This window comes from Bombina bombina, chromosome 2 (genome assembly GCF_027579735.1).
Source record: "Bombina bombina isolate aBomBom1 chromosome 2, aBomBom1.pri, whole genome shotgun sequence".
NCBI classification, from domain to species: Eukaryota; Metazoa; Chordata; class Amphibia; order Anura; family Bombinatoridae; genus Bombina; species Bombina bombina.
Genome location: NC_069500.1, coordinates 910,827,604 through 910,853,940, shown reverse-complemented (window position 1 = coordinate 910,853,940; position 26,337 = coordinate 910,827,604). Strand labels below are relative to the sequence as shown.

At 37.2% G+C, this 26,337-nt stretch overlaps 1 protein-coding gene and 1 long non-coding RNA gene across 2 annotated transcripts in view; both read left to right on the top strand.

Annotated features, from left to right (window-relative positions):
• LOC128648099 (uncharacterized) overlaps positions 1-20,843 on the top strand; it is a 61,016-nt gene extending 40,173 nt beyond the window's left edge. Inside the window, exons 3-4 of the long non-coding RNA XR_008400510.1 lie at positions 6,070-6,111; positions 20,717-20,843. This is a non-coding gene — a long non-coding RNA (uncharacterized LOC128648099). The remainder of the gene's footprint in view (positions 1-6,069; positions 6,112-20,716) is intronic.
• Positions 20,844-22,834: 1,991 nt separating this feature from the next.
• Positions 22,835-24,102, top strand: IBSP (integrin binding sialoprotein). The gene is made up of 3 exons (XM_053700157.1): positions 22,835-22,918; positions 23,228-23,486; positions 23,553-24,102. Exons 1-3 carry the CDS (start codon positions 22,835-22,837, stop codon positions 23,690-23,692), a joined length of 483 nt encoding a protein of 160 aa, XP_053556132.1. The 3' UTR covers positions 23,693-24,102.
• Positions 24,103-26,337: the final 2,235 nt, after the last annotated feature.

Here is a 26,337-nt window from a genome sequence, read left to right as displayed (position 1 = left end):
AGAGACAATTGTATATAAAATTAATGATACTTGCGAGTGAGTTTAGAACTGCAGAGAGCGAAGTTGGCACTGAGTCAAAATGGATCACAGCAGGGAAGATGTTCTTATTTCCTGGTAGAGGTAAACACTCAGTAATGGAGCTGGCTGGAAAATCAGACTGCAGAGTTAACACAGACTTGCAAGAGTTGCTGCCAAAGACTGTTCCTTGAAGTGTAAAGCAGCAGGAAATGCTTCTTAGGTTTAGAAGCTGGAGAAATGACAACAAGGATTTCCTTTAACAGGTACAAAAGCAGGATCTGTAGATTTTAGCTTTAGAGCTTGAAGCAGAGTGGGAACTACAAACTTCAATTATCAAGCAAAGCACAGGTGTACTGAACACACCTTTAAAGGGAGGTGAAGGAGTGGGTTGGTCTTAGTTCTTAAAGCTACAGGAATATGACAGATCCCCCCTTTCAGGGGCGCCCCCTTCCCGGCTCCAAACCTGGTTTGTCAGGATGTAGACGATGGAAGGATGTGAGCAATTGGGGAGCATGTAAGTCCCTAAGGGGTATCCAAGAATCCTCCTCATGACCATACCCTTTCCAATGTACTAGATACTCAATTGTTCTACCCCGGCGGCGCGAATCCAGAATTGATTCCACTTCGAATTCCGTTTGATCTTCTATCAGCTGAGGAGAGTCCTCGATGACTTGAGGAATATTAACATCAGATCCTTCATAGGGTTTAAGTAGAGAAACATGGAAGGATGGGTGTATCCTGTAAGATACAGGTAGATCAAGAATCTCTGCATTAGGGTTGATCATTCTTTTTATCTTGAACGGACCTATGAACTGGTTAGCCAGTTTTTTGCTTGGTACCTTTAATTTGAGGTTTTTTGTTGAGAGCCAAACTCTATCGCCAACTGAGTATTGAGGTGGAGTTAGATGTTTTTTATCAAAATAACTTTTGGGTACATTTAGATTTCTCTAAGTGAATCTTTAGGGAAGTCAAAGTTTGTTTCAAATTAGAGACATAATCCAGAGCATAAGGTGATTTTGAGGTGGAGATGAAGTTGGGTACAGTGGTTGGATGGTAACCATAAGTGGCAAAGAAGGGTGAGACTTTAGTAGAAGAGTTGATGGAGTTGTTGTATGCGAACTCTGCAAGCGGTAACCATTCAACCCAGTCATCCTGGTTCTGTGAGATATAACACCTTAAGTATTGCTCCAAAGTCTGATTCAGTCTTTCAGTAAGGCCATTAGATTGGGGATGAAATGCTGTTGTCATTCTAGAGGAGATTCTTAACAATTTACATAGTGCCTTCCAAAACCTGGATGTGAATTGAGTCCCTCGATCAGTGACTATAGAGGTCGGTAAACCATGGAGTTTCACAATGTGATCAAAGAATGTTTTAGCTGTTGTGATAGCGTTTGGAATTCTCTTAAGAGGTATGAAATGAGAGAGTTTAGTAAGATGATCTATAACCACTAATATGGTTGTGAATGAATTAGATGGTGGTAATTCGACTATGAAGTCCATTCCAATCATGGTCCAAGGGACTTCAGGTATAGGTAATGTTTTTAGTAAACCAAAAGGTCTGTGGTGTTCTTTTTTGCAAGCTGCACATACATGACAATCTGACACAAAGGTAACTACATCTTGTCTTAAACCAGGCCACCAGTAATTCCTTGTTAATAAATCCTGGGTTTTAGTGATTCCAGGATGACCGGACATAGGGTTCGTATGATGTAGATGTAGGATCTCCTTCCTTACAGAAGGAGGAACGTATAACAAATTGTTGTAGAAGTATAAACCTGAAGTGGTGTCCTTTACGCAGCATGATGGAATGGTAGAATCTTTTAGTAAAGCTAATAAAATGTCTTTTTGTAGGCTAGAAGTTACAGCTATAAACTTGGTCGACGGTATAACTGTTTGTTGTTCTTCCTTTTCATTATGTTTAATGAAAGAACGGGAAAGAGCATCAGCTTGGATGTTCCTTGAACCTGGTCTATATGTGATCTGAAAGTTAAATCGGTCCAGGAATAAAGACCATCGGACTTGTCTTGATGACAAGGTCTTGTTTTTTCTAAGATATTGTAAATTCTTATGATCTGTAAGAACTGTAAAAGGTTTGAGTGTCCCTTCCAGTAGGTGTCTCCAGTGTTCCAGGGCACATTTGATAGCTAGAAGTTCCAGGTCCCCCACGGAGTAATTCCTTTCAGCTATAGACAGGAGTCGAGAGTAAAAAGCTACAGGATGTAGGACTGAAGTATCGGTTTGTTGTTGGGAGAGAATAGCACCAATACCAACAGTGGAAGCATCAACCTCTAACACAAATTGAAATTCTGGATTAGGAAGCTGTAGGATAGGAGCTGAAGTAAAACATTCTTTTAAGTGCTCAAAAGCTTGTTGGGCTTCTACAGTCCAAACGAGTCGATTCTTACCGGTTAACTTAGTTAGAGGTTGGACAATGGATGAAAATCCTTTGATGAATCTCCTATAAAAATTAGAGAAGCCTAGAAACCTCTGAAGTGATTTCACAGAGGTAGGTACAGGCCATTTGAGTATGGATGTAACCTTCTCTGGATCCATGTTTACACCGTTAGGGGAAATTATGTAACCCAAAAATGTTATTGTCTTTACATGGAATACACATTTCTCAGCCTTGGCGTATAGCTGATGTTCTCTTAATCTAGACAAAACCCATCTTACATGTTTTACATGATCAGTTAGATTTTTGGAGTATATCAAAATATCGTCTAGATATATTACAACACACACATCCATTAAGTCTTTGAAAATATCATTTATGAAAAATTGAAATGTGGCCGGAGCATTAGTTAAGCCGAATGGCATAACATTATATTGAAAGAGACCATAACGGGTTCTAAATGCTGTTTTCCATTCGTCACCGCTTTTTATCCTGATTAAATTGTATGCTCCCTTCAAATCTAGTTTGGTAAAAATGGTTGCATCTGTTAACCGTTCAAGTAATTCAGGTATTAAAGGAAGTGGATACCTATTTTTAATCGTAATAGAGTTTAATGCTCTGTAGTCAATGATTGGGCGTAAGGTCCCATCTTTATTTGTGACAAAGAATATGCCCGCTGCTGCAGGAGAGGTTGAGGTAGAAATAAAACCTTTCCTTAGATTATCGTCTAGGTACTCTCTGAGAAATTTTAATTCTTTTTGAGAGAGTGGAAAAATTCGGCCGAACGGTATGATAGACCCAGGTTTAGTATCAATGGGGCAATCATAAGGTCTGTGTGGAGGTAGATTTTCGGCTTCCTTAAGGTCAAATACATCTGAAAAGTCTGAATACTGCAATGGTATATGAGGGTGTAGAGTTTTGATTTCCACACAGGGAAAACAGGTATCAGAACAGTATGGGGAAGAGAAAGTTACTGTGTTACTGCTCCAGTCTATTTGAGGGTTGTGTTTTCTTAACCAAGGATAACCCAATATTAAGGGGTGTAGTGAGCTAGGAATGATATCAAACGTAATGTATTCTGTATGACCCATGTTACAAGAGACAAGTAAAGGAACAGTATGGTGTGTGATTGGGCCTTTTAAATAAGTAGAGCCATCAATAACCTTCACATAGATAGGGGTTTGCTTTTGCACACAAGGTATTTTATTAGTATCTACAAGGGTTTTGTCAATGAAGCTTCCATAAGCTCCAGAATCTATCAGCGCCTCAGACTTGAGAAGATGCTGGTCCCACTGTAAAGACAATGTGAAAGTTAATTGTGATTCATGATTGTTATCAGTATTTGGGTTAACTATAAGAATCTTACCCCTTTTTTGCCGGTTCAGAATAGGGCAGGAAGAGACACTGTGTTCTTTATTCCCACAGTACATACAGAGGTTTGAAATCCTCCTTCTCTGTTTCTCTTCTTGGGATAATGGTCCACGGATGGCCCCAATTTCCATGGGCACAGGGGCTGTGGAGGTCTTTTCAGAATGAGAGGGTGTAAACCTTTTGAGGTAAGTTTCTGGGTGTTGTTTTTCAGCTCTCCTCTCTCTGTATCGTCTGTCCATGGCTATGCATATCTTTATGAGGGATTCCATGGTGTCTGGAGGTTCAATGCGAGAGATCTCATCCTTAAGATGTTCAGAGAGACCTAAACGGAATTGGTTTTTTAGACTTACAGTATTCCACTGTGAATCTGTAGCCCAGAGCTGAAAATCTGCCACATAGTCCTCAACTGGACGTTTGCCTTGCTTCAGGGTGCGCAAATTTGTTTCTGCGGTTAACTGGGTGTTGCAATCCTCATATAAGACAGCCATCTCCTTAAAAAATTCACTGATAGAATTCAAAATAGGATCATCAGTTTCATAAAACTTATCAGCCCACGAACGGGGATCTCCAGTTAGATAAGAGATGGTAGTACAAACCTTGATCTTGTCAGTATAATATGTCCTGGGCTTCATGGAAAACATCAGCATGCATGCATTTCTGAATTCACGAAAGCGTGTTCTTTCACCAGAAAAAAATGCGTGGAGGTTTAACCTGTGGTTCAGGGTGATCAGCCTCTTTCCTTGAAAAGAAATTCATTAACCTCTTCAGGGTGTGGTTTTCATTTTTAACTTCAGTCAAACCTTGTGCTAAAATTTCAACTTTCTGGTTTAAGGAAGCTATTTCAATTGCCATTGAGGCAGGATCCATGATTTTTTTTTTTTTATATACAAGCTTTAAACTATAATGTATATATGTTAGTAAATTTCTTTATGGCTTGATAATTCTGTTATAAGCTTGTATAATGTGGCTATTCCCATAGAACCTTAAGTAAAACAGGCTTATACAAAAGGTTATTACCAAGGGAGATAGCTGGTTTACTTAGTACAAGTTCTTTTAATAACACTTTACAAAATCAAAATAAAGTGAATAAAACAGATGAAATGAAGCCTTTGTATATTTTACACAGTTGTAAAGAGTTGTGTTCTTTAAAGATAGAAGGCAGCAAACAAGCAGCTTATTGGTATTGTCTGAGAAAAGCAGAATTTTATAGCAAAGTCTCTTTATAGTTAAGCTTAGAAATGAGAAACTGATTTGCAGTCTGCAGTGTCCATATATCAAGAGGTATCAGGTTACAGCAGGCAGAGTGTGTGATGCAGAGAGAAGGAGAGAGCCAGATTTAACCAGTTGTGAGCACTTTAACAGTTTGTATGTCAGCAGAACTTTGGATAAGAATATATACAGCTAGAGACAATTGTATATAAAATTAATGATACTTGCGAGTGAGTTTAGAACTGCAGAGAGCGAAGTTGGCACTGAGTCAAAATGGATCACAGCAGGGAAGATGTTCTTATTTCCTGGTAGAGGTAAACACTCAGTAATGGAGCTGGCTGGAAAATCAGACTGCAGAGTTAACACAGACTTGCAAGAGTTGCTGCCAAAGACTGTTCCTTGAAGTGTAAAGCAGCAGGAAATGCTTCTTAGGTTTAGAAGCTGGAGAAATGACAACAAGGATTTCCTTTAACAGGTACAAAAGCAGGATCTGTAGATTTTAGCTTTAGAGCTTGAAGCAGAGTGGGAACTACAAACTTCAATTATCAAGCAAAGCACAGGTGTACTGAACACACCTTTAAAGGGAGGTGAAGGAGTGGGTTGGTCTTAGTTCTTAAAGCTACAGGAATATGACAGGCTGTAACGTAAACATTTTAGCTGGACCGCACAACCTGTATAGCCGTACTGCACCATAACACAAAACTTGTAATCTAGCTGAAAAATTCTTACAATTACATGCTCTATCTGAATCACAAAAGAAAAAAATATGGGTTTAATATCCCTTTTAATGCTTATTTTTAATGGTCTTTAATGTGATTGTCTGGAATTTGTTTCCACATTTTGTCTCTCATAGTTGAGGTATACCCATGATGAAAATTACAGGCCTCTCTCATCTTCTTAAATGGGAGAACTTGCACAATTGGTGGCTGACTAAATACTTTTTTGCCCCACTGTATGTACTGTAGAAGCTGAATAAAAGTGTTGTATATGTTCTCCAAAATCCAGGATACATCTTTTAAATGGTAATGTAATTGCTCTTTTGTTTATCTAATGCTTGCACTATTTTTTTTTTTTTTTAGGGTGATGACTCTTCAGAAGAAAATGGCGATAGCTCAGATGAGGTAAGGCGCCACAATTTTCTTTATACTTTAATCTTATTTAAATACATCAAAACTGTGAAAAATCAATAAGCTGCTTCTTGTGATAAAACTAAAACAAAATACCAATAAATGAATCCATCAGAATGATATAACAGTAACATGACATAATTAAAATGTATAATTTTTGCATGGATTTTCACAAACCTTACCAGAAGCAAAAGTCAAATCCAACTTAAAATATGACAGTTAATTAATTCAGTGATAACAGCCTATGAGCTAGATTACAAGTGGAGCGCTAATTTATAGCGTGCCGGTGGGTGCTCAATAAATAACCAGCTATTACAATTAATTAATAAACATAAACTATAGAATGTCAAAACTCCATTAACTATGCAAAAAGCTGAGGGACTTTTTTCCCTATGTATTGTAATACCAGTTTTCATGTGTTATGGAGCCAGTAATGCAGCAGGGTTGTGTTATTGAATTAGTTACTCAGCATAGTTGTGTTATTAATTCAGTAACTCAGCAGGGTTGTGTTATTGAATCAATAATTCATCAGGGTTGTGATACTGAATCAGTAACTCAGCAGGGTTGGGATATTGAATCAGTAATTCAGCAGGGTTGTGTTATTGAATCAGTAATTCAGCAGGGTTGTGTTATTGAATCAGTAATGCTGCAGGGTTGTGATATTGAATCAGTAATGCAGCAGGGTTGTGTTATTGAATCAGTAATGCCGCAGGTTGGTGTTATTGAATCAGTAATGCAGCAGGGTTGTGCTATTGAATCAGTAACTCAGCAGAGTTGTGTTATTGAATCAGTAATTCAACAGGGTTGTGATATTGAATCAGTAATATAGCAGGGTTGTGTTATTTAATCAGTAATTCAGCAGGTTTGTGTTATTAAAGCAGTAATGCAGCAGGGTAGTGTTATTTAATCAGTAACTCAGCAGGGTTGTGTTATTGAGTCAGTAACTCAGCAGGGTTGTGTTATTGCATCAGTAATTCAGCAGGGTTGTGATATTGAATCAGTAACTCAGCAGGGTTGGGATATTGAATCAGTAATTCAGCAGGGTTGTGTTATTGAATCAGTAATGCTGCAGGTTTGTGTTATTGAATAAGTAATGCAGCAGGGTGGTGATATTGAATTAGTAACTCAGCAGGATTGTGTTATTGAATCAGTAATTCAGCAGGGTTGTGTTATTGAATCAATAATTCAGCAGGGTTGTGTTATTGAAACAGTAACTCAGCAGGGTTGTGTTATTGCTTCAGTAATTCAGCAGGGTTGTGATATTGAATCAGTATAGAAGCAGGGTTGGGATATTTAATCAGTAACTCAGCAGGGTTGTGTTATTGAATCAGTAATTTAGCAGGGTTGTGTTATTGAATCAGTAATGCAGCAAGGTTGTGATATTGAATCAGTAATGCAGCAAGGTTGCGATATTGAATCAGTAATGCAGAGGGGTTGTGATATTGAATTAGTATTGCTGCAGGGTGGTGTTATTGAATCGGTAATTCAGCAGGGTTGTGATATTGAATCAGTAAGGCAGCAGGGTTGTGATATTGAATCAGTAATGCCACAGGGTGGTGTTATTGAATCAGTAATGCAGCAGGGTTGTCAAATTAAATCAGTATCTCAGCAGGGTTGTGTTATTGAATCAGTAATTCCGCAGGGTTGTGATATTGAATCAGTAATTCAGCAGGGTTGTGTTATTGAATCAGTAACGCAGCAGGGTTGTGTTATTGAATCAGTAATGCTGCAGGGTTGTGTTATTGAATCAGTAAATCAGCAGGGTTGTGTTATTGAATCAGTAATTCAGCAGGGTTGTGATATTGAATCAGTAATTCAGCAGGTTTGTGTTATTAAAGCAGTATTGCAGCTGGGTAGTGTTATTGAATCAGTAACTCAGCAGGGTTGTGTTATTGAGTCAGTAACTCAGCAGGGTTGTGTTATTGCATCAGTAATTCAGCAGGGTTGTGATATTGAATCAGTAACTCAGCAGGGTTGGGATATTGAATAAGTAATTCAGCAGGGTTGTGTTATTGAATCAGTAATGCTGCAGGGTTGTGTTATTAAATCAGTAATGCAGCAGGGTGGTGATATTGAATTAGTAATTCAGCAGGGTTGTGTTATTGAATCAGTAATGCTGCAGGGTTGTGTTATTAAATCAGTAATGCAGCAGGGTGGTGATATTGAATTGGTAATGCTGCAGGGTTGTGTTATTGAATCAGTAATACAGCAGGGTTGTGATATTGCATCAGTAATCCAGCAGGATAGTGATATTGAATCAGTAATTCAGCAGGTTTGTGTTATTGAATCAGTAATGAAGCAGGGTAGTGTTATTGAATCAGTAATTCAGCAGGCTTGTGTTATTGAATCAGTAATGCAACAGGTTTGTATCATTGAATCAGTAGTGTTATTGAATCAGTAACTCAGCAGGATTGTGATATTGAATCAGTAATTCAGCAGGGTTGTGTTATTGAATCAGTAATGCAGCAGGGTTGTGTTATTGAATCAGAAATGTTGCAGGGTTGTGTTATTGAATCAGTAATGCCACAGATTGGTGTTATTGAATCAGTAATACAGCAGGGTTGTGATATTGAATCAGTAACTCAGCAGGGTTGTGTTATTGAATCAGTAATTCAGCAGGGTTGTGATATTGAATCAGTAATTCAGCAGGGTTGTGTTATTGAATCAGTAATTCAGCAGGTTTGTGTTATTAAATCAGTAATGCAGCAGGGTTGTGTTATTGCATCAGTAATTCAGCAGGGTTGTGTTATTAAATCAGTAATGCAGCAGGGTTGTGATATTGAATCAGTAATTCAGCAGGGTTGTGTTATTGAATCAGTAATGCAGCAGGGTTGTGTTATTGAATCAGTAACTCAGCAGGGTTGTGTTATTGAATCAGTTATTCAGCAGGGTTGTGTTATTGAATCAGTAATTCAACAGGTTTGTGTTATTAAAGCAGTAATGCAGCAGGGTAGTGTTATTGAATCAGTAACTCAGCAGGGTTGTGTTATTGAGTCAGTAACTCAGCAGGGTTGTGTTATTGCATCAGTAATTCAGCAGGGTTGTGATATTGAATCAGTAACTCAGCAGGGTTGTGATATTGAATCAGGAATTCAGCAGGGTTGTGATATTGAATCAGTAATGCAGGAGGGTTGTGTTACTGAATCAGTAATGCCGTAGGGTTGTGTTATTGAATCAGTAATGCAGCAGGGTTGTGATATTCCATCAGTAATTCAACAGGGTTATGTTATTGAATCAGTAGTGTTATTTAATCAGTAATTCAGCAGCGTTGTGTTATTGAATCAGTAGTGTTCTTGAATCAGTCATTCAGCAGGGTTGTGTTATGGAATCAGTAGTGTTATTGAATCAGTCATTCAGCAGGGTTGTGTTATTGAATCAGTAATGCAGCAGAGTTGTGTTATTGAATCAGTAACTTAGCAGGGTTGTGTTATTGAATCAGTAATGCTGCAGGGTTGTGTTTTTGAAACAGTAATTTATCAGGGTTGTGTTTTTGAAACAGTAATTTGCAGGGTTGTGTTATTGAACCAATAATGCAGCAGGGTTTTGTCATTGAACCAGAAATGCAGCAGGGGTTTGTTATTGAATCAGTAATGCAGTAGTTGAACATAGTGATAAGTGGGTTTTAATGGAGTTTCAAAAATATTGGAGTGGGGTTGAATTTAAAAATACTGTGAAAATCCATTTAATTGCAAATTTACGGCTAGATTACAAGTTTTGCGGTAAGCTGAAAAAGCAGCGTTAACAGGTCGTAAAGTCTTGCAGGTTTAGGGGCACCAAACACTTTTTTGGCCTTACCGCATACCTACTTACGTAAAGTTCGTAAAATCTTTTTTCTATGGGACTTCCATAGCGCTGGTATTACGAGTTTGTCATGGGAGGCCAAAAAGTGAGCGGTACATCCTCTACCTCCAAGATTCCCAACACATTCTAAAGTCAGTAGTTATGAGTTTTACACTACTACGCCGTAGCATAAAACTCATAACTAAAGTGCTAAAAAGTTCACTAACACCCATAAACTACCTATTACCCCCTAAACCGAGGCCCTCCCGCATCGCAAACACTATAATAAAAATTGTAACCCTTAATCTGCCGCTCCGGACATCGCCGCCACTAGAATAAACATATTAACCCCTAAACCACCTCACTCCCGCCTCGCAAACACTAGTTAAAAATTATTAACCCCTAATCTGCCGCCCCTAACATCGCCGCCACCTACATTATACTTATTAACCCCTAATCTGCCGCCCTTAACGTTGCCACAACCTACATTATATTTATTAACCCCTAATCTGATGCCCCCAACATCGCCGCCACCTACCTACATTTATTGACCCCTTATCTGCCGTCCCCAACGTCGCCGCCACTATTCTAAATGTATTAACCCTTTAAACCTAAGTCTAACCCTAACCCTAACACCTCCAACTTAAATATAATTTAAATAAATCTAAATAAAATTACTATCATTAACTAAATAATTACTATTTAAAACTAAATACTTACCTATAAAATAAACCCTAAGCTAGCTACAATATAACTAATAGTTACATTGTAGCTAGCTTAGGGTTTATTTTTATTTTACAGGCAAGTTTGTATGTATTTTAACTAGATAGAATAGTTATTAAATAGTTATTAACTATTTAATAAACTACCTAGCTAAAATAAATACAAATTGACCTGTAAAATAAAACCTAACCTATGTTACAACAACACCTAATTCTACACTACAATTAAATAAATTCCCTACATTAAATACAATTAAATAAATTAAATTAGCTAAATCACAAAAGAAAACCCCCACTAAATTACAGAAAATAAAAAACAAATTACAAGATATTTAAACTAATTACACCTAATCTAATAGCCCTATCAAAATAAAAAGCCCCCCCCCCCAAATACAAAAAAACCCTAGCCTAAACTAAACTATCAATAGCCCTTAAAAGGGCCTTTTGCAGGACATTGCCCCAAAGAAATCAGCTCTTTTACCTGTAAAAAAAATACAAACAACCCCCCCAACAGTAAAACCCACCACACAACCAACCCCCCAAATAAAACCCTAACTAAAAAAACCTAAGCTCCCCATTGCCCTGAAAAGGGCATTTAGCTCTATTGCAGGCCCAAAGCCCTAACCTAAAAATAAAACCCACCCATACACCCTTAAAAAAAGCCTAACATTACCCCCCGAAGATTCACTTACTGGGAGAAGTCTTCATCCAAGCGGATGAAGCCGGCAGAAGTGGTCCTCCAGACGGGCAGAAGTGGTCCTCCAGATGGGCAGAAGTCTTCATCCAGACGGCATCTTCTATCTTCATCCTTCCGGCGTGGAGCGGGTCCATCTTCAAGACATACGACGCGGAGCATCCTCTTCTTCCGGCGGACTAACGACGAATGAAGGTACCTTTAAATGACGTCATCCATGATGGTGTCCCTTATATTCATATTGGCTGATAGAATTCTATCAGCCAATCAGAATTAAGGTAGAAAAAAATCCTATTGGCTGATTGTGTTCTTTTCATGGTTACATATCTCTTCCAGGGCACAAAACAATATACCATGTAAACAGCAAAATGTTTTAAGTCTTTTTAACAGGATGGAGAAAGTGCATTTTCTCTAATGTATGTAGACACTAGTATCCTCTGCAAAATTATCTGTTTTGATAGCTCTTAAAGGGACATGAAACCCACATTTAAAAAAAAAAAAAAAGAAAAAAAGAAACCCACATTTTTTTCTTTCTTTCTGAAAGAGCATAACATTTTAAACAACTTACCAATTTTTTTCTATTATCAGATGTGCTTCATTCTCTTGGTATCTTTTATTGAAGGAGTAGCAATGCATTACTGGGAGCTAGCTTATCACATCAGGTGAAACAATGACAAGAGTCATATATGTGCAGCCACTAATCAGCAGCTAATTCCCAATAGTGCATTGCTGCTCATGAGCCTACTTAGTTATGCTTTTCAACAAAGGATAACAAGCAAATTAAGCAAATCAGATAATAGAAGTAAATTGGAAAGTTGTTTAAAATTGCATGTTCTATCTAATCCATGGACATTTAATTTTGACTATACTGTCGCTTAAAATGAAATAATTTGCTTATATTAATGCCATAAGGTCAACTAGGTATACACATTATCTATGTAAGGACACTGCAAGATTATAAATAGCTCCCACCTCACAAATTAGCTAAAGTGGCGCTTTATGAATTCTACACTTTTTCCACCTCACATAACAGTAGAGGAATTCAGCCTATAAATTCTGATAGGATGAATTGTAGAATTTTAATTTGTCTTATGTTATACATAGCATCCAATCAGTGTTGCACAGTAATATTACACATTTTAATACAATTTATGTTGGCATTAAACCTCTAAGTAAAGTGAAAATGAGGCTTTTTATTATATGCTTTTATATTAATAATCTTTAAAAAAAAAAAAATATATATATATATATATATATATATATATATATTTATTACAGTGGGGTAGTTTATATGCTTAAAGGGACATGAAACCAAACATTTTTCTTTCATGATTTAAAAATAGCATGCAATTTTAAACAACTTTCTAATTTACTTTTATTAACTAATTTGCTTAATTCTCTTGATATTCTTTGTTGAAAAGCATATCTAGATATGCTCCGTAGCTGCTGATTGGTAGATGCACATAGATGCCTCGTGTGATTGGCTCACAGATGTGCATTGCTATTTCTTCAACAAAGGATATCTTAAGAATGAAGCAAATTAGATAATAGAAGTCAATTGGAATGTTATTTAAAATTGTATTCTCTATCTGAATCATTAAATATTTTTGGGGGGTTTAGTGTCCCTTTAATTAAAATTGCAAAAACAAAATCTAAAAATTCTAATTGCAGTACAAATTTTCTCAAGAAATGTATAGATCATTCTATGTATGTATAGTAAAATTATAACAGTCAGTAGTCTATCCTGTTTTTAAATTTTGTGGTTTAGTGACTCATAAGGCATTTTTCCAAGAGTTCTTTTTCTTGCTTTTAAATCACAAGGGAGGTTAACCTCAAAGATAACAAAAGCAGCAAAATGAACCGTATGTTTATATATGTTCCAGATGACACTGGCACGAGTTAGAGGCCAAACACTTCCAGTACAATACACTTGCCTTAGTAATACCCATAAGGAATCTTGTTATTGATATTCCGCCACCAAGAGGAAAACGTATCTACAGAGAATTATACTCTTTTTTTGTAAATTGTGCTAGCCTGGAAACTGTATGCCGAGTGAAACATGTTAAATCAGTATTTCTTTATGTATTAATTTCTATATTTTGTGTTTGTTTCCTTTAAAAAGTTTAAAATGGAACATAGCTTACATTTTTCCATCTTTTCACAAAAAGCTACCTGATTTCTGATTAGCGTGGTAAAAAGTTTTCGTTGTTTCATATTTTATTCTGCATTTACTGCACCACACTAGGCAGTGAATACATTCTATAATTCCAAATAATCAGAACCAAAATCACTCACATAATACATGTGCAGTAATAATGTCCCTTTTTAATGTCCCTTTAAAGGGACATAAAACCTACATTTTTTATTTCATGATTCAGATAGAAAATACAGTTTTAAACAACTTTTCAATTTACTTCCATTATCAAATTTTCTTTGTTTTCTTGTTATCCTTTGCTGAAAAGCAGGAAGGTAAATTCAGGCGTGTGCACGTCTGCATCATTATATGGTAGCAGTTTTGCAACAATGTTATACATTGGAAAGAACACTAGATGGAAATACTATTTCCTGTCATTTAGTGCTCCAGACATTTGTACACTACCTATTTAGATATCTTCAACAAAGAATAACATGAAAACAAAGCAAAATTGATAATAAAAATAAATTAGAAACTTTTTAAAAACTGTATTCTCTTTCTGAATCATAAAAGAAAAATGTTGGGTATAAACTTTAATGTCCCTTTAAGTGTTGTTTGGCTATAATGTAAGTTAAAGGTTTACTACTCAACATAGAACGCTATGAGCTTAACCTTCACAAAGGGGTTAGACACAAAGATAAAGTTTTACTTGGGAGCTACAAAGACATAATTGTTCCAAGCAAGAAAGGGCCAGTAAACCAATTGCAGCTCCTGAGTGGGACTTTACCTGTGTTTGTGAGTAGCGAAGAAACTATCGCCTAGATTACGAGTTTGCGTTAGCCTTAAAAAGCAGCGTTAAGGGGTCCTAACGCTGCTTTTTAACGCCCGTTGGTATTACGAGTCAGTCATGAAAGGGTCTACCGCTCACTTTTTTTCCATGACTTTTCCATACCGCAAATCCCCTTACGTCAATTGCATATCCTATCTTTTTAATGGAATTTGCCTACCGCTGGTATTACAAGTCTTGGAAGAAGTGAGCGGTACAGCCTCTACCTCCAAGACTCCTACCGCATATAAAAGTCAGTAGTTAAGAGTTTTATTGGCTAATGCCGGAACATAAAGCTCTTAACTACAGTGCTAAAAAGTACACTAACACCCATAAACTACCTATTAACCCCTAAACCGAGGCCCCCCACATCGCAAACACTATAATAAAATTATTTAACCCCTAATCTGCCAACATCGCCGCCACCTACATTATACCTATGAACCCCTAATCTGCTGCCCCTAACATCGCCAACACCTACATTATATTTATTAACCACTAATCTGCCCCCCCCAACATCGCCGCCACCTACCTACACTTATTAACCCCTAATCTGCCGACCGGACATCGCTACCACTATAATAAATGTATTAACCCCTAAACCACCGCACTCCCGCCTCGCAAACACTATAATAAATTTTATTAACCCCTAATCTGCCGTCCCTAACATCGTCGCCACCTACCTACAATTATTAACCCCTAATCTGCCGCTCCCAACGTCGCCACTACTATAAAGTTATTAACCCCTAAACCAAAGTCTAACCCTAACACCCCCTTAAATTAAATATAATTTAAATAAATCTAAATAAAATTACTATAATTAAATAAATTATTCCTATTTAAAACTAAATACTTACCTATAAAACAAACCATAAGATAGCTACAATATAACTAATAGTTACATTGTAGCTAGCTTAGGATTTATATTTATTTTACAGGCAACTTTGTATTTATTTTAACTAGGTACAATAGCTATTAAATAGTTAATAACTATTTAATAGCTACCTAGTTAAAATAATTACAAAATTACCTGTAAAATAAATCCTAACCTAAGTTACAAATACACCTAACACTACACTATCAATAAATTAATTAAATTAATTAACTACAATTATATAAACTAAAATACAATTAAATAAACTAAACTATATTACAAAAACAAACACTAAATTACAAAAAATAAAAAAAAATTACAAGAAGTTTAATCTAATTACACCTAATCTAATCACCCTAATAAAATAAAAAAGCCCCCTAAAATAACAAAATTCCCTATCCTAAATTAAATTACAAAGTAATCAGCTCTTTTACCAGCCCTTAAAAGGGCTTTTTGCGGGGCATAGAATCCTATCAGCCAATCGGAATTCGAGGGACGCCATCTTGGATGACGTCATTTAAAGGAACCGTCATTCTTCGTTAGGACATCGGAAGAAGAGGATGGCTCAGCGTCGGCTGGATAGAGGATGGCTCCGCTCCGGAAGTATGAAGATAGAAGATGCCGCCTGGATGAAGATGTCCACTGATCCGGATGTCCTCTTCTGCCCGGATAGGATGAAGACTTCTGCCGGTCCGGATGTCCTCTTCTACCCCATCGGTGCTTGGCTGGGTGAACACGGCTCAAGGTAGGGTGATCTTCAATGGGGTACTGTTAGGTTTTTTTAAGGGGGGATCGGGTGGGTTTTAGAGTAGGGGTGTGTGGGTGGCGGGTTGTAATGTTGGGGGGGTATTGTATTTCTTATTTTTACAGGTAAAAGAGCTGAATACTTTGGGGCAATGCCCCGCAAAAAGCCCTTTTAAGGGCTGGTAAAAGAGCTGATTACTTTGTAATTTAGTTTAGGATAGGGAATTTTGTTATTTTGGGGGGCCTTTTATTATATTAGGGGGATTAGATTAGGTGTAATTAGATTAAACTTCTTGTAATATTTTTTTATTTTTTGTAATTTAGTGTTTGTTTTTTTGTAATATAGTTTAGTTTATTTAATTGTATTTTAGTTTAGATAATTGTAGTTAATTTATTTAACCTCTTAAAGACATATGACAGAATTTTTCCGTCATAAAACAATTGAGCAAACTGAAATCTGTGTCCTTAAAGGGTTAATTAATTTATTGATAGTGTAGTGTTAGGTGTATTTGTAACTTAGGTTAGGATTTATTTTACAGGTAATTTTGTAATTATTTTAACTAGGTAGCTATTAAATAGTTATTAACTATTTAATAGCTATTGTACCTAGTTAAAATAAATACAAAGATGCCTGTAAAATAAATATAAATCCTAAAATAGCTACAATGTAACTATTAGTTATATTGTAGCTATCTTATGGTTTATTTTATAGGAAAGTATTTAGTTTTAAATAGGAATAATTTATTTAATTATATAAAATTTATTTAGATTTATTAAAAATAGATTTAAGTTAGGGGGGTGTTAGATTTAGGGGTTAATAACTTTATTATAGTAGCGGCGACGTTGGGGGCAGCAGATTAGGGGTTAATAATTGTAGGTAGGTGGCGGCGATGTTAGGGAGGGCAGATTAGGGGTTAATAACATTTATTATAGTGTTTGTGAGGTGGGAGTGCGGCGGTTTAGGGGTTAATACATTTATTATAGTGGCTGCGATGTCCGGTCGGCAGATTAGGGGTTACTAAATGTAGGTAGGTTACAGCGACGTTGGGGGCGGCAGATTAGGGGTTAATAACTATAATATAGGTGTCGGCGATGTTAGGGGCAGCAGATTAGGGGTTCATAGGGATAATGTAGGTGGCGGCGGTGTCCGGAGCGGCAGATTAGGGGTTAATAGTATAATGCAGGTGGCGACGATGTCGGGGACGGCAGATTAGGGGTTAATAAGTGTAAGATTAGGGGTGTTTAGACTCGGGGTTCATGTTAGGGTGTTAGGTGTAGAAGTATTTCCCCATAGGAAACAATGGGGCTGCGTTAGGAGCTGAACGCTGCTTTTTTGCAGGTGTTAGGTTTTTTTTAAGCCGTCTCAGTCCCATTGTTTCCTATGGGGAAATCGTGCACAAGCACGTTTTAGCCAGCTTACCGCTACCGTAAGCAACTCTGGTATTACAGTGGAGTGGAGCTAAATTTTGCTCAACGCTCACTTTTCTGAGGCTAACGCAGCCATTCAGAAAACTTGTAATACCAGCGTTGTTTAAAGTGAGCGCTGGAAAAAAAAGGAGCGTCAGCCCCGCAAGTTTTTACCGACAAAACTTGTAATCTAGCCGTATATGCTCTAATTTTACCACTACAATATTCTTTTAAATAAATCATAGATGTGGGATGCATATGGTTTACTATGATAGAAATCCACCAATATACTGCTCACAATTTACATCTAAAATCGGAATAGCAGTTTTCTGTTAATAAAAATGTTTTAACAGTGATTTAAAGGGATATGGTAGATGACAAGGTACTGGGAAGGGCTCAAAATGTTATATGTATTTATGTGGATTTGTATGTGTGTATGTATATATATGTATGTATGTATATATGTGTATGTTTGTGTATGTTTGTGTGTGCATACTTTTGAGCCCTTCCCAGTCCAACACCTTGTCGTATACCATATCCCTTTAAATCACTGTTTAAACATGTTAATACATTTCATGTATTTTACATTTAATTTGTATATGTGTAGATAAAATACTTTATTTTAATATATTATACATGTGTTTTATTTTGCATCTTTTTTAACCTTAACACTTTAATTCAGGTCTCTAGTTGCACTAAATTTTTCAGTGCTATTACGTGCTGGTCTTGCAAATAACTCACTACTTATACTATGAGCAATAATAGTGCACCCTGTGTTATCCATTAAAAGTATAGGGCGAGCCAAAAAAATGACAGCCACACTAACATTCTCTAGTAATTCTTTTTTACCATTGACTTGTAATATCAGATTGTGCACTATCCTTAGCGCAGGGTCGCAAAAATGAATATCTATACTATAATTGTGTTTGTAATGTCCATCGCCGTCAGCATTTGCATACACTTCCTCAATGGAATGTTGGCAGCGGGAGGCAACCAACAGAATGTTTTCTGCGCGCACAGCCAAAAGAATTCACCTGGATGCAGCAAAGCTGCATCCAGGTGGATTCCGAAAATGGCAGGGTGGTGAAGGAATCCACCCCTAAACCGCAAAACCCCCACATCGCAATAAAAATAATTAACCTATTAACCCCTAAACCACAAAACCCACACATCGCAATAAACCTAATTAACCTATTAACCCCTTAAACCGCCAAAACCCACAACGCAAATAGCTAATTAAATTACTTAGCCCCCTAACCTAACACCCCCTAAATTAACACAAAATAACTAAATTTGATTTAAACAGCCAATAGGATTTCAGTAGCTCTCATCCTATTGGCTGATTTGAATTTGAAGAATCAAATCAGCCAATAGGAATTCAAGGGATGTCAAATTTAATCGTGTACCTTGAATTCACTATTCAGTGTACGGCGGCGATCGTACGAAGAGGATCCTCCACGCTCCATGGCTCCGCGGTCGCCGGTCTTCAGCTCCGGGGTTGCCGGTCTTCAGTTCCAGGATCGCCGGTCTTCAGTTCCAGGGTCGCCGGTCTTCAGTTCCAGGGTTGCCGGTTTTCAGTTCCAGGGTCGCTGGTCTTCAGCTCCAGGGTTTCCGGTCTTCAGCTCCGCCCTCCACTCTGCGCCAGATTGTTCCTGGAAGAAGAAAAAAGAGGTCACCACTTGGAAGAAGAGTTCACCGCCTGGAACAGAACCTGGGGGTTAGATTTAGGGTTTTTTAAGGTTTTTTTTGGGGCGTTTGTTTTATTTAAATTAGGGATGGGCAGTAAAAGAGCTAAATGCCCTTTTAAGGGCAATGCCCAAACAAATGCCCTTTTCAGGGCTATGGGTAGTTTAGGTTTTTTAGTGTTAGGTTCTTTTATTTTGGGGGGTTTGGTGGGTGGGGGGGTTTACTGTTAGGGGGGACTTTGTGTATTTTAATGTAAGAGAGCTGTTTATCTTGGGGCAATGCCCTGCAAAAAGCCCTTTTAAGGGCTGCTGGCAGTTTATTCTTAGATTAGGGGGTGTTTTTATTTTGGGGGGGCTTTATTATTTTCATAGGGATTAGGTTTAATTTTGTAAACTTTGGTAATTTGTTTTTTTATTTTCTGTAATAGATTTTTTTTAATTTTCTGTAACTTAGGTCTAATTTTTGGGGGTTAGAATGCCCTTTTCAGGGCAATGGATAGTTTAGGTTTTTTAGTGTTAGGTTTATTTATTTTGGTGGGTGGTGGGTTTTACTGTTAGGGGGGACTTAGAATTTTTTGGTAACTGCAAAAGAGCTGTTTAACTTAGGGCAATGCCCTACAAAAAGCCATTTTAAGGGCTATTGGTAGTTTAGCATCAGCTTAGGGGGTGTTTTTATTTGGGGGGGCTTTTTATTTTCATAGGGATTAGGTTTTATTTGTTTATTTTTTTCTGTAGTTCAATTTGTTTTTGTTTTATTAACAACACAGACTGAGAGGGGAGAGAGAGCAAATGAGAGGGGAGAGAGAGCAAATGAGAGGGGAGAGAGAGCAAATGAGAGGGGAGAGAGAGAGCAAAAGAGAGGTGAGAGAGAGCAAAAGAGAGGGGAGAGAGAGCAAAAGAGAGGGGAGAGAGAGCAAAAGAGAGAAGGAAGAGAGCAAAAGAGAGTGGGAAGAGAGCAAAAGAGAGGGGGAAGAGAGCAAAAGAGAGGGGGGAAAAAGAGCAAAAGAGAGGGGGAGAGAGCAAGAGAGAGGGAGGAGAGAGAGCTAAAGAGAGGGGGAGAGATCAAAAGAGAAGGGGGAGAGAGAGCAAATGTGTAAGCTGCATTCAGGTGGATTCTTTCACCACCCTGCCATTTTCGGAATCCACCTGGATGCAGCGTAAGCAGCATCCAGGTGGATTCTGAAAATGGTAGGGTGGTTCCGTCACCACAATAGATTGCGCTCTGGGCAGGCTTTCCCACTAGTATATAAATAATAATCTTTTATTTGCATAACATTTTATTTTTGTTTTTTAAACTATCACACAATGTTTAAACTTTGCTTTGAAAATGCTATGCCCAAAGATGTTTTAACAGAAGACAAATGTGTGCACCTAAACTTGATACGTAAGAACAGGCGGCTCATTGGCTGATAAAGACAACTCCCTCAGTTCTATTGGTGGATAGTAACACTTCTCACAAACATACAAACAGTAAGGTTATTTTCAGCATAGGAAAATCCATTTTCCAACAAACAAAATTCTTCAATGCATTTTTAATTTCCCTCTTCTAGTTGCAGGCAGAACATTACCTTAATGTGTTAGTGACCGATTGTTAGTGTTAGTGACATAATTATTTACTGCATAGAATATAATTATTGTGCTCTTTAAGGAGCATCACAACATAAATAAATAACTGCAGGAATATTTAGTTCCAGGTAGAAAATGGTTTAATTAATAAATGTTTTAATTAACAGAGTGAATCCAGTGAAGTTGGTACCAATGGAAACAAGGCAGGTCCGGTAGGGACTAAACCAGCAGGCGCTGAAGAAAAAGCAGCTGGAAAAGAAGATGACTCTGAAGAAGAAGAGGCTGAAAATGGTGGTGCATCTGCTCCAGAGGTTAGAAGACTTTTTTATCGCTTCGACATCAATAACAATAATCATTCATATTGTGTTCTCACATTAAGCAATGGGTTACAACCTATAAAGCGCTAGACTATGAGTAGAGCGCTAACAGTTACAAGCAAGCAGAAATGGGTTTATCGCGGCTGTTGGCGCGCGTCAGGTTTTTCACTCATATTACAAGTTAAAAGTAAAGGTGATCGCTTGAGTGCAATTGAAGTTAACGCACATCGGGTTGGAGTAACCTCAGAGCTCTAGTTAACTGTGTCACAAAAATACATTACAAAGTACAGTTACACTCATAATAAAACTATCTCATTAACATTATTCAAAAAATAATGCACAAAAAAGTTATAAGGGCTCAAAGATATGAGGATATGAGGTCTCAGGTGTTCAAAAAAAGGCAGGCAGAGGGCTTTAACATAGAGATACATACATATACATATATAAATATGTACAGTATATGTGTGTCTATTTACAGACATATATACACATATTAACACATAAATACATATGTACACATAAATATATATATATATATATATATATATATATATATATATATATAGATATGTGTGTGTGTATTGGAGCCCTTTGAAGTTAAGTAGATGAAAACAATATTTATGCAATATTCATACTTAATAAAGGTTTACACTATAGGGCCGAATTATCAAGGGCCGAATGGCCCTGAATACCACTGTTTCTGCCAGAAACAGGAGGCGGCGAACATCAATCCAGCCGATCATGTATGATCGGGTTGATTGACACCCCTTGTTAGCAGCCGATTAGCCGCGAATCTGCAGTGGGCGGCATTGCACAGGCAGTTCACCAGAACTGCTTGTGCAATGTTAAATGCCGACAGCGTATGCTGTTGGCATTCAGCAATGTCTGGCGGACATGATCCGCTACAATGTATTTATTGTAAATATTTCACATTCAAATGTCCTGTACATAGGGGAATATGTTTAAATATTTTTAAATAGCTATTCCTAGATATATCTGTATATATCTATACATATATATATATATATATAATCATTCATATATATATATATATATATATATATAATCCAAGACAAATAGATGCACTCTCAGGTCTTTTGTTGAAAAAGTAAATACTCTTTAATGGAACGTTTTCGGGGACTTCCTCCCCATCATCAGCATAAACATATTGTGCATTAAACAAACTTATATACAAAATAAAGTGATTGCCAAAATTCAAATACCTGTGTGATTGTTTCAGTGTACTCTCAGTGAAAATCGCGCCAAATAGTGCGTATGTGGACCGCACTGTTTGCCGCGAGTTTCACTGAGAGTACACTGAAACAATCACACAGGAATTTGAATTTTGGCAATCACTTTATTTTGTATATAAGTTTGTTTAAAGCACAATATGTTTATGCTGATGATGGGGAGGAAGTCCCCGAAAACGTTCCATTAAAGAGTATTTACTTTTTCAACAAAAGACCTGAGAGTGCATCTATTTGTCTTGGATTATCTATTGCATGCTTGCACCCAGGCAGACATCCTACAGGAGGGTAACACAGTACATTGGACGGTAGTATATATATATATATATATATATATATATATATATATATATATATATATATATAATATACATGTAATTATATATAACAGTTTACTTTCAACTCGTAATACGAGTGCAAGCCAATGAGCACAAAAAGCTTACTTCTAGCACAGTTAACCTTCGAGTGGGAATGTTAAATAGCGCTTACAACTTGTAATCTGACCCATATTCAATTAACCTATTAAAGAACAATGGAGTTGATCACAGTCCTTTAGAAATGTTCACCTAATGATTTTTCTACAAAATTCACCATTAAAGTCTATGGGGACTTTAGTAGATAAATCATTTGATAAATATTTCTGAAGGATTAGTAAATCAGCTGTGGAAACATTGGCTGGAACTTAAAATTCCCCATCCATCCAGATGGTTGAGAACCCCCTATGGACCGTGGTTCATTAGCACTCATAAATGATCCCACATTTCCAACATTTCCCAAGATGTTCATTGTGTTGGGTTATAATGAAGTGAATCTGGACAATCTAACACACATATTAAATTCATTGTATAAAAAATGAGAGGGCTGGGGGGTAAGGTTGACAAAAGTCCTGCATGAAATGGTCAGTTAATAATTTTCTAATGGCAAATGATATAACAACATTTATATAATCAAACTTTATGAAATTTTGTGATATTCCCTTAATTACTGCTCATATGTAAACAAAATTCCATCCAAAAATACAGATGATAAGATGTTGTATGTAATTGTATGTATTTAGATGGACCCATATGGTACACATTGCTCATTATTTTGTATTATCTGGCAAATTGAATAGGTAGAAGGCACAACTGCAACCAGCAATGCAACAGAGAGTGCAACGGAAAGTAATGAAGCTGAAGAGACTGAACCAACAGTGGCAAGCACAATTGAGTCCACCACTGGACAACTGGAGACCACAGCTGATGCACTCACTACAGCCAGTGAAACTGTTGACTATGATACTGTAGGCTACGAAGAAGGCAGTAACGGCGGCATTGGAAGCACTGCCGTGTATGAAACAGCAGGAAATGGTGATCCATATGAAAATGGCTATGGTTATGAGCATGAAAATGGCTATGGCTATGAGCATGAAAATGGTTATGGTTATGATCAAGAAAAAGGTTATGGTTATCAACATGAAAATGAAGTGGATTATTATAGAACCAGAGGTGACAATTTTGCAAGATATGAAGATGAATATGGTTATAGAAATCATGTGTATGATGGGTATAATGGTCAACAATATGAATATTATCAATAGACTCTGGCCCATGATAGTACAAAAACAGCATTGGCCTGGCAATTGTGTAGTCTATGCAGTTGCATCTCTTTTCTGTATTACATATTTTCTTATGGTGGAAGAGCTACTGTTTGCTTTCATAGAAAGTAATATGTACCCTCAGGTAAAACAAGCAATACACATCACATAGAATTATCTATTTAATACTTAACTGATTGTGTAATTGAGATGTGTGTTGCATATCGATGTAGCACTGAGCAGTATCTATGGTGCTTTAAAATACTAAAGATGTTATCAGTTCTGAGAAAAATGTAATTATGAGGAATATGATATATTTAATAAATAATATATACTGATATACAAAAATATAAATCCTCACTGTAATGTTTACAGACAATTTTCTCAATACAATAAAATATTTCAGAAACATACATTATTTGGTTGGTATAATTATTTCAATCTAATTATTATAATCATTAAATGGAAATGTAAAATGAATGTATTTATTCTGACAAATACTTTAGCACATTAATGCATGTCTATCACTATAACGTAGTTCATTTCGTGTAACTTAGCAAGAGTCACTCAATGATTATTTCCATTTAAAATCTGTAGATAGTAAGATTTTAAATGACAAACAAATAAATATATATATTTTTAATGATACTGAACTTGCTAGTAGGTGTCTTTTTATTAAAGGGACATTAAACACCTGTTACTTTTGAGTAAAACCTATTTCGCGATCCTTAGACAGGCCAAAAAGCTAAATCTGTAAGATATTTTTTTTTTTTAAAATGCTGAAAATGAACTAAAACAACTATTTGATTTGCAGATTATAGAACTTGCTTTTTGTCTTCTCTAGGGAGCGTGGGACAAGCATCATTTTTACACAAATGGAGAAAAGTGTTGGTATCACTTATAATAAAAATGTTATTTTTAAAACACATGATAAAACAAATGTCCTTAAAGGGACATGAAACCCAAAAATTGTCTTTCATGATTCAGATAGAGAATACAATTTTAAACAACTTTACAATTTACTTCTATTATTTAATTTGCCTCTTTCTCTTGTTATCATTTGCTGAAAGGTTTATCTAGGCAAGTTCATGGGCAGCAGAGAAACTAGGTTGTAGCTGTTGATTGGTGGCTGCATATATATTAAATATGATTGGCTCACCCATGTGTTCAGTTAGAAACTAGTAGTGCATTGCTGCTCCTTCAACAAATGATACTAAGAGAATAAAACAGATTAGATAATAGAAGTAAATTAAAAAGTTGTTTAAAATTGTATTCTCTATCTGAATCATGACAGAAAATTTTTGGGTTTCATGTACCTTTAACAATGTGGACCCTTTATTTCAAATAAAGAATTTTCAGTACACAAGCTATTCATGCAAGCACACTACTGGGCTGTAATTCGCTTTATACATTTTTATACTTTTTGTACAAGCTCTTATATATGATTATTTAAAAAAGAAAAATATTAATTTGAACTTGTGAACCATAGCATATTAACGGGGTATCTTATAATATATTAGAAAAGATGAACAAGAACAATCCTTTAAAAAATACAAAGTGTTATGAAATTATGTTAAAAATTTTACAGATGTATAAATCCCATAAAAAAACAAGAAAGTACAGATGAACAGATCATATAGACTTACGCGTTTCAGATAACCTTGTTCATAGACTTGTTCTTATGATAAATCCAGTCATTTGATAAGACCTTAAACATTTTTACATTTCATAATGACGTCACATACAGAAGTAAGCAATTAATCCTATTATATAAAAGGCCAAGTGTGTTTGTCCGAAGCTGTCATGCGCAGTAGAGACAGCACGAGGACAAACGCACCTGGCCTTTGAGTCCTACTCCCTAGCTGATCCATCATCTGCGGCAGAAGTGGGCGTGACCGGGAGTGGGAGGGGGCATGACCAACATGAAGGAGGCGTGGCCGGGTGTGAATGGCTGTGAAAGGGGCGGGGTGCGGTCGCGAGATGGGGAGGGAGACAGAGAGGAGGGGAGAGAGAGGAGAGGGAGGGAGAGAGAGAGAGGGGGAGAGAGAGAGAGAGAGAGGGGGAGAGAGAGAGAGAGAGAGAGGAGGAGGGGGAGAGAGCGCAAAAGAGATGGGGAGAGAGAGAGCAAAAGAGAGGGGGGAGAGAGCGCAAAAGAGAGGGGGGGAGAGAGCGCAAAAGAGAAGGGGATAGAGAGAGCAAAAGGGGGGGGAGAGAGAGAGCACAAAAGAGGGGGGGAGAGAGCACAAAAGAGAGGGGGAGAGAGAGAGAGAGCAAAAGAGAGGGGGGAGAGAGCGCAAAAGAGAGGGGGGAGAGAGAGCACAAAAGAGAGGGGGGAGAAAGAGGAGGGGGGAGAGAGAGAGGGGGAGAGAGCGCAAAAGAGAGGGGAAGAGAGAGAGCGCAAAAGAGAGGGGGAGAGAGAGCACAAAAAGAGAGGGGGGAGAGAGAGAGCAAAAGAGGGGGAGAGAGAGAGAGGAGGGGGGGAGAGAGAGAGGGGGGAGAGAGAGGAGGAGGGAGAGAGAGGAGGGGGGAGAGAGAGGAGGGGAGGGAGAGAGAGAGGGGAGGGAGAGAGAGCTCAAAAGAGAGGGGGAGAGAGAGCGCAAAAGAGATGGGGGAGAGAGAGAGGGGGGAGAGAGCTCAAAAGAGATGGG

Excerpts from the sequence above, each read along its gene's own strand:
- IBSP (XM_053700157.1), top strand. The coding sequence starts at position 22,835 with ATGGACCGTGGTTCATTAGCACTCATAAATGATCCCACATTTCCAACA. Across the intron at positions 22,919-23,227 it reads TTGTGTTGGGTTATAATGAA|GTAGAAGGCACAACTGCAAC; the intron begins GTGAATCTGGAC and ends CAAATTGAATAG. Across the intron at positions 23,487-23,552 it reads TCCATATGAAAATGGCTATG|GTTATGGTTATCAACATGAA; the intron begins GTTATGAGCATG and ends ATCAAGAAAAAG.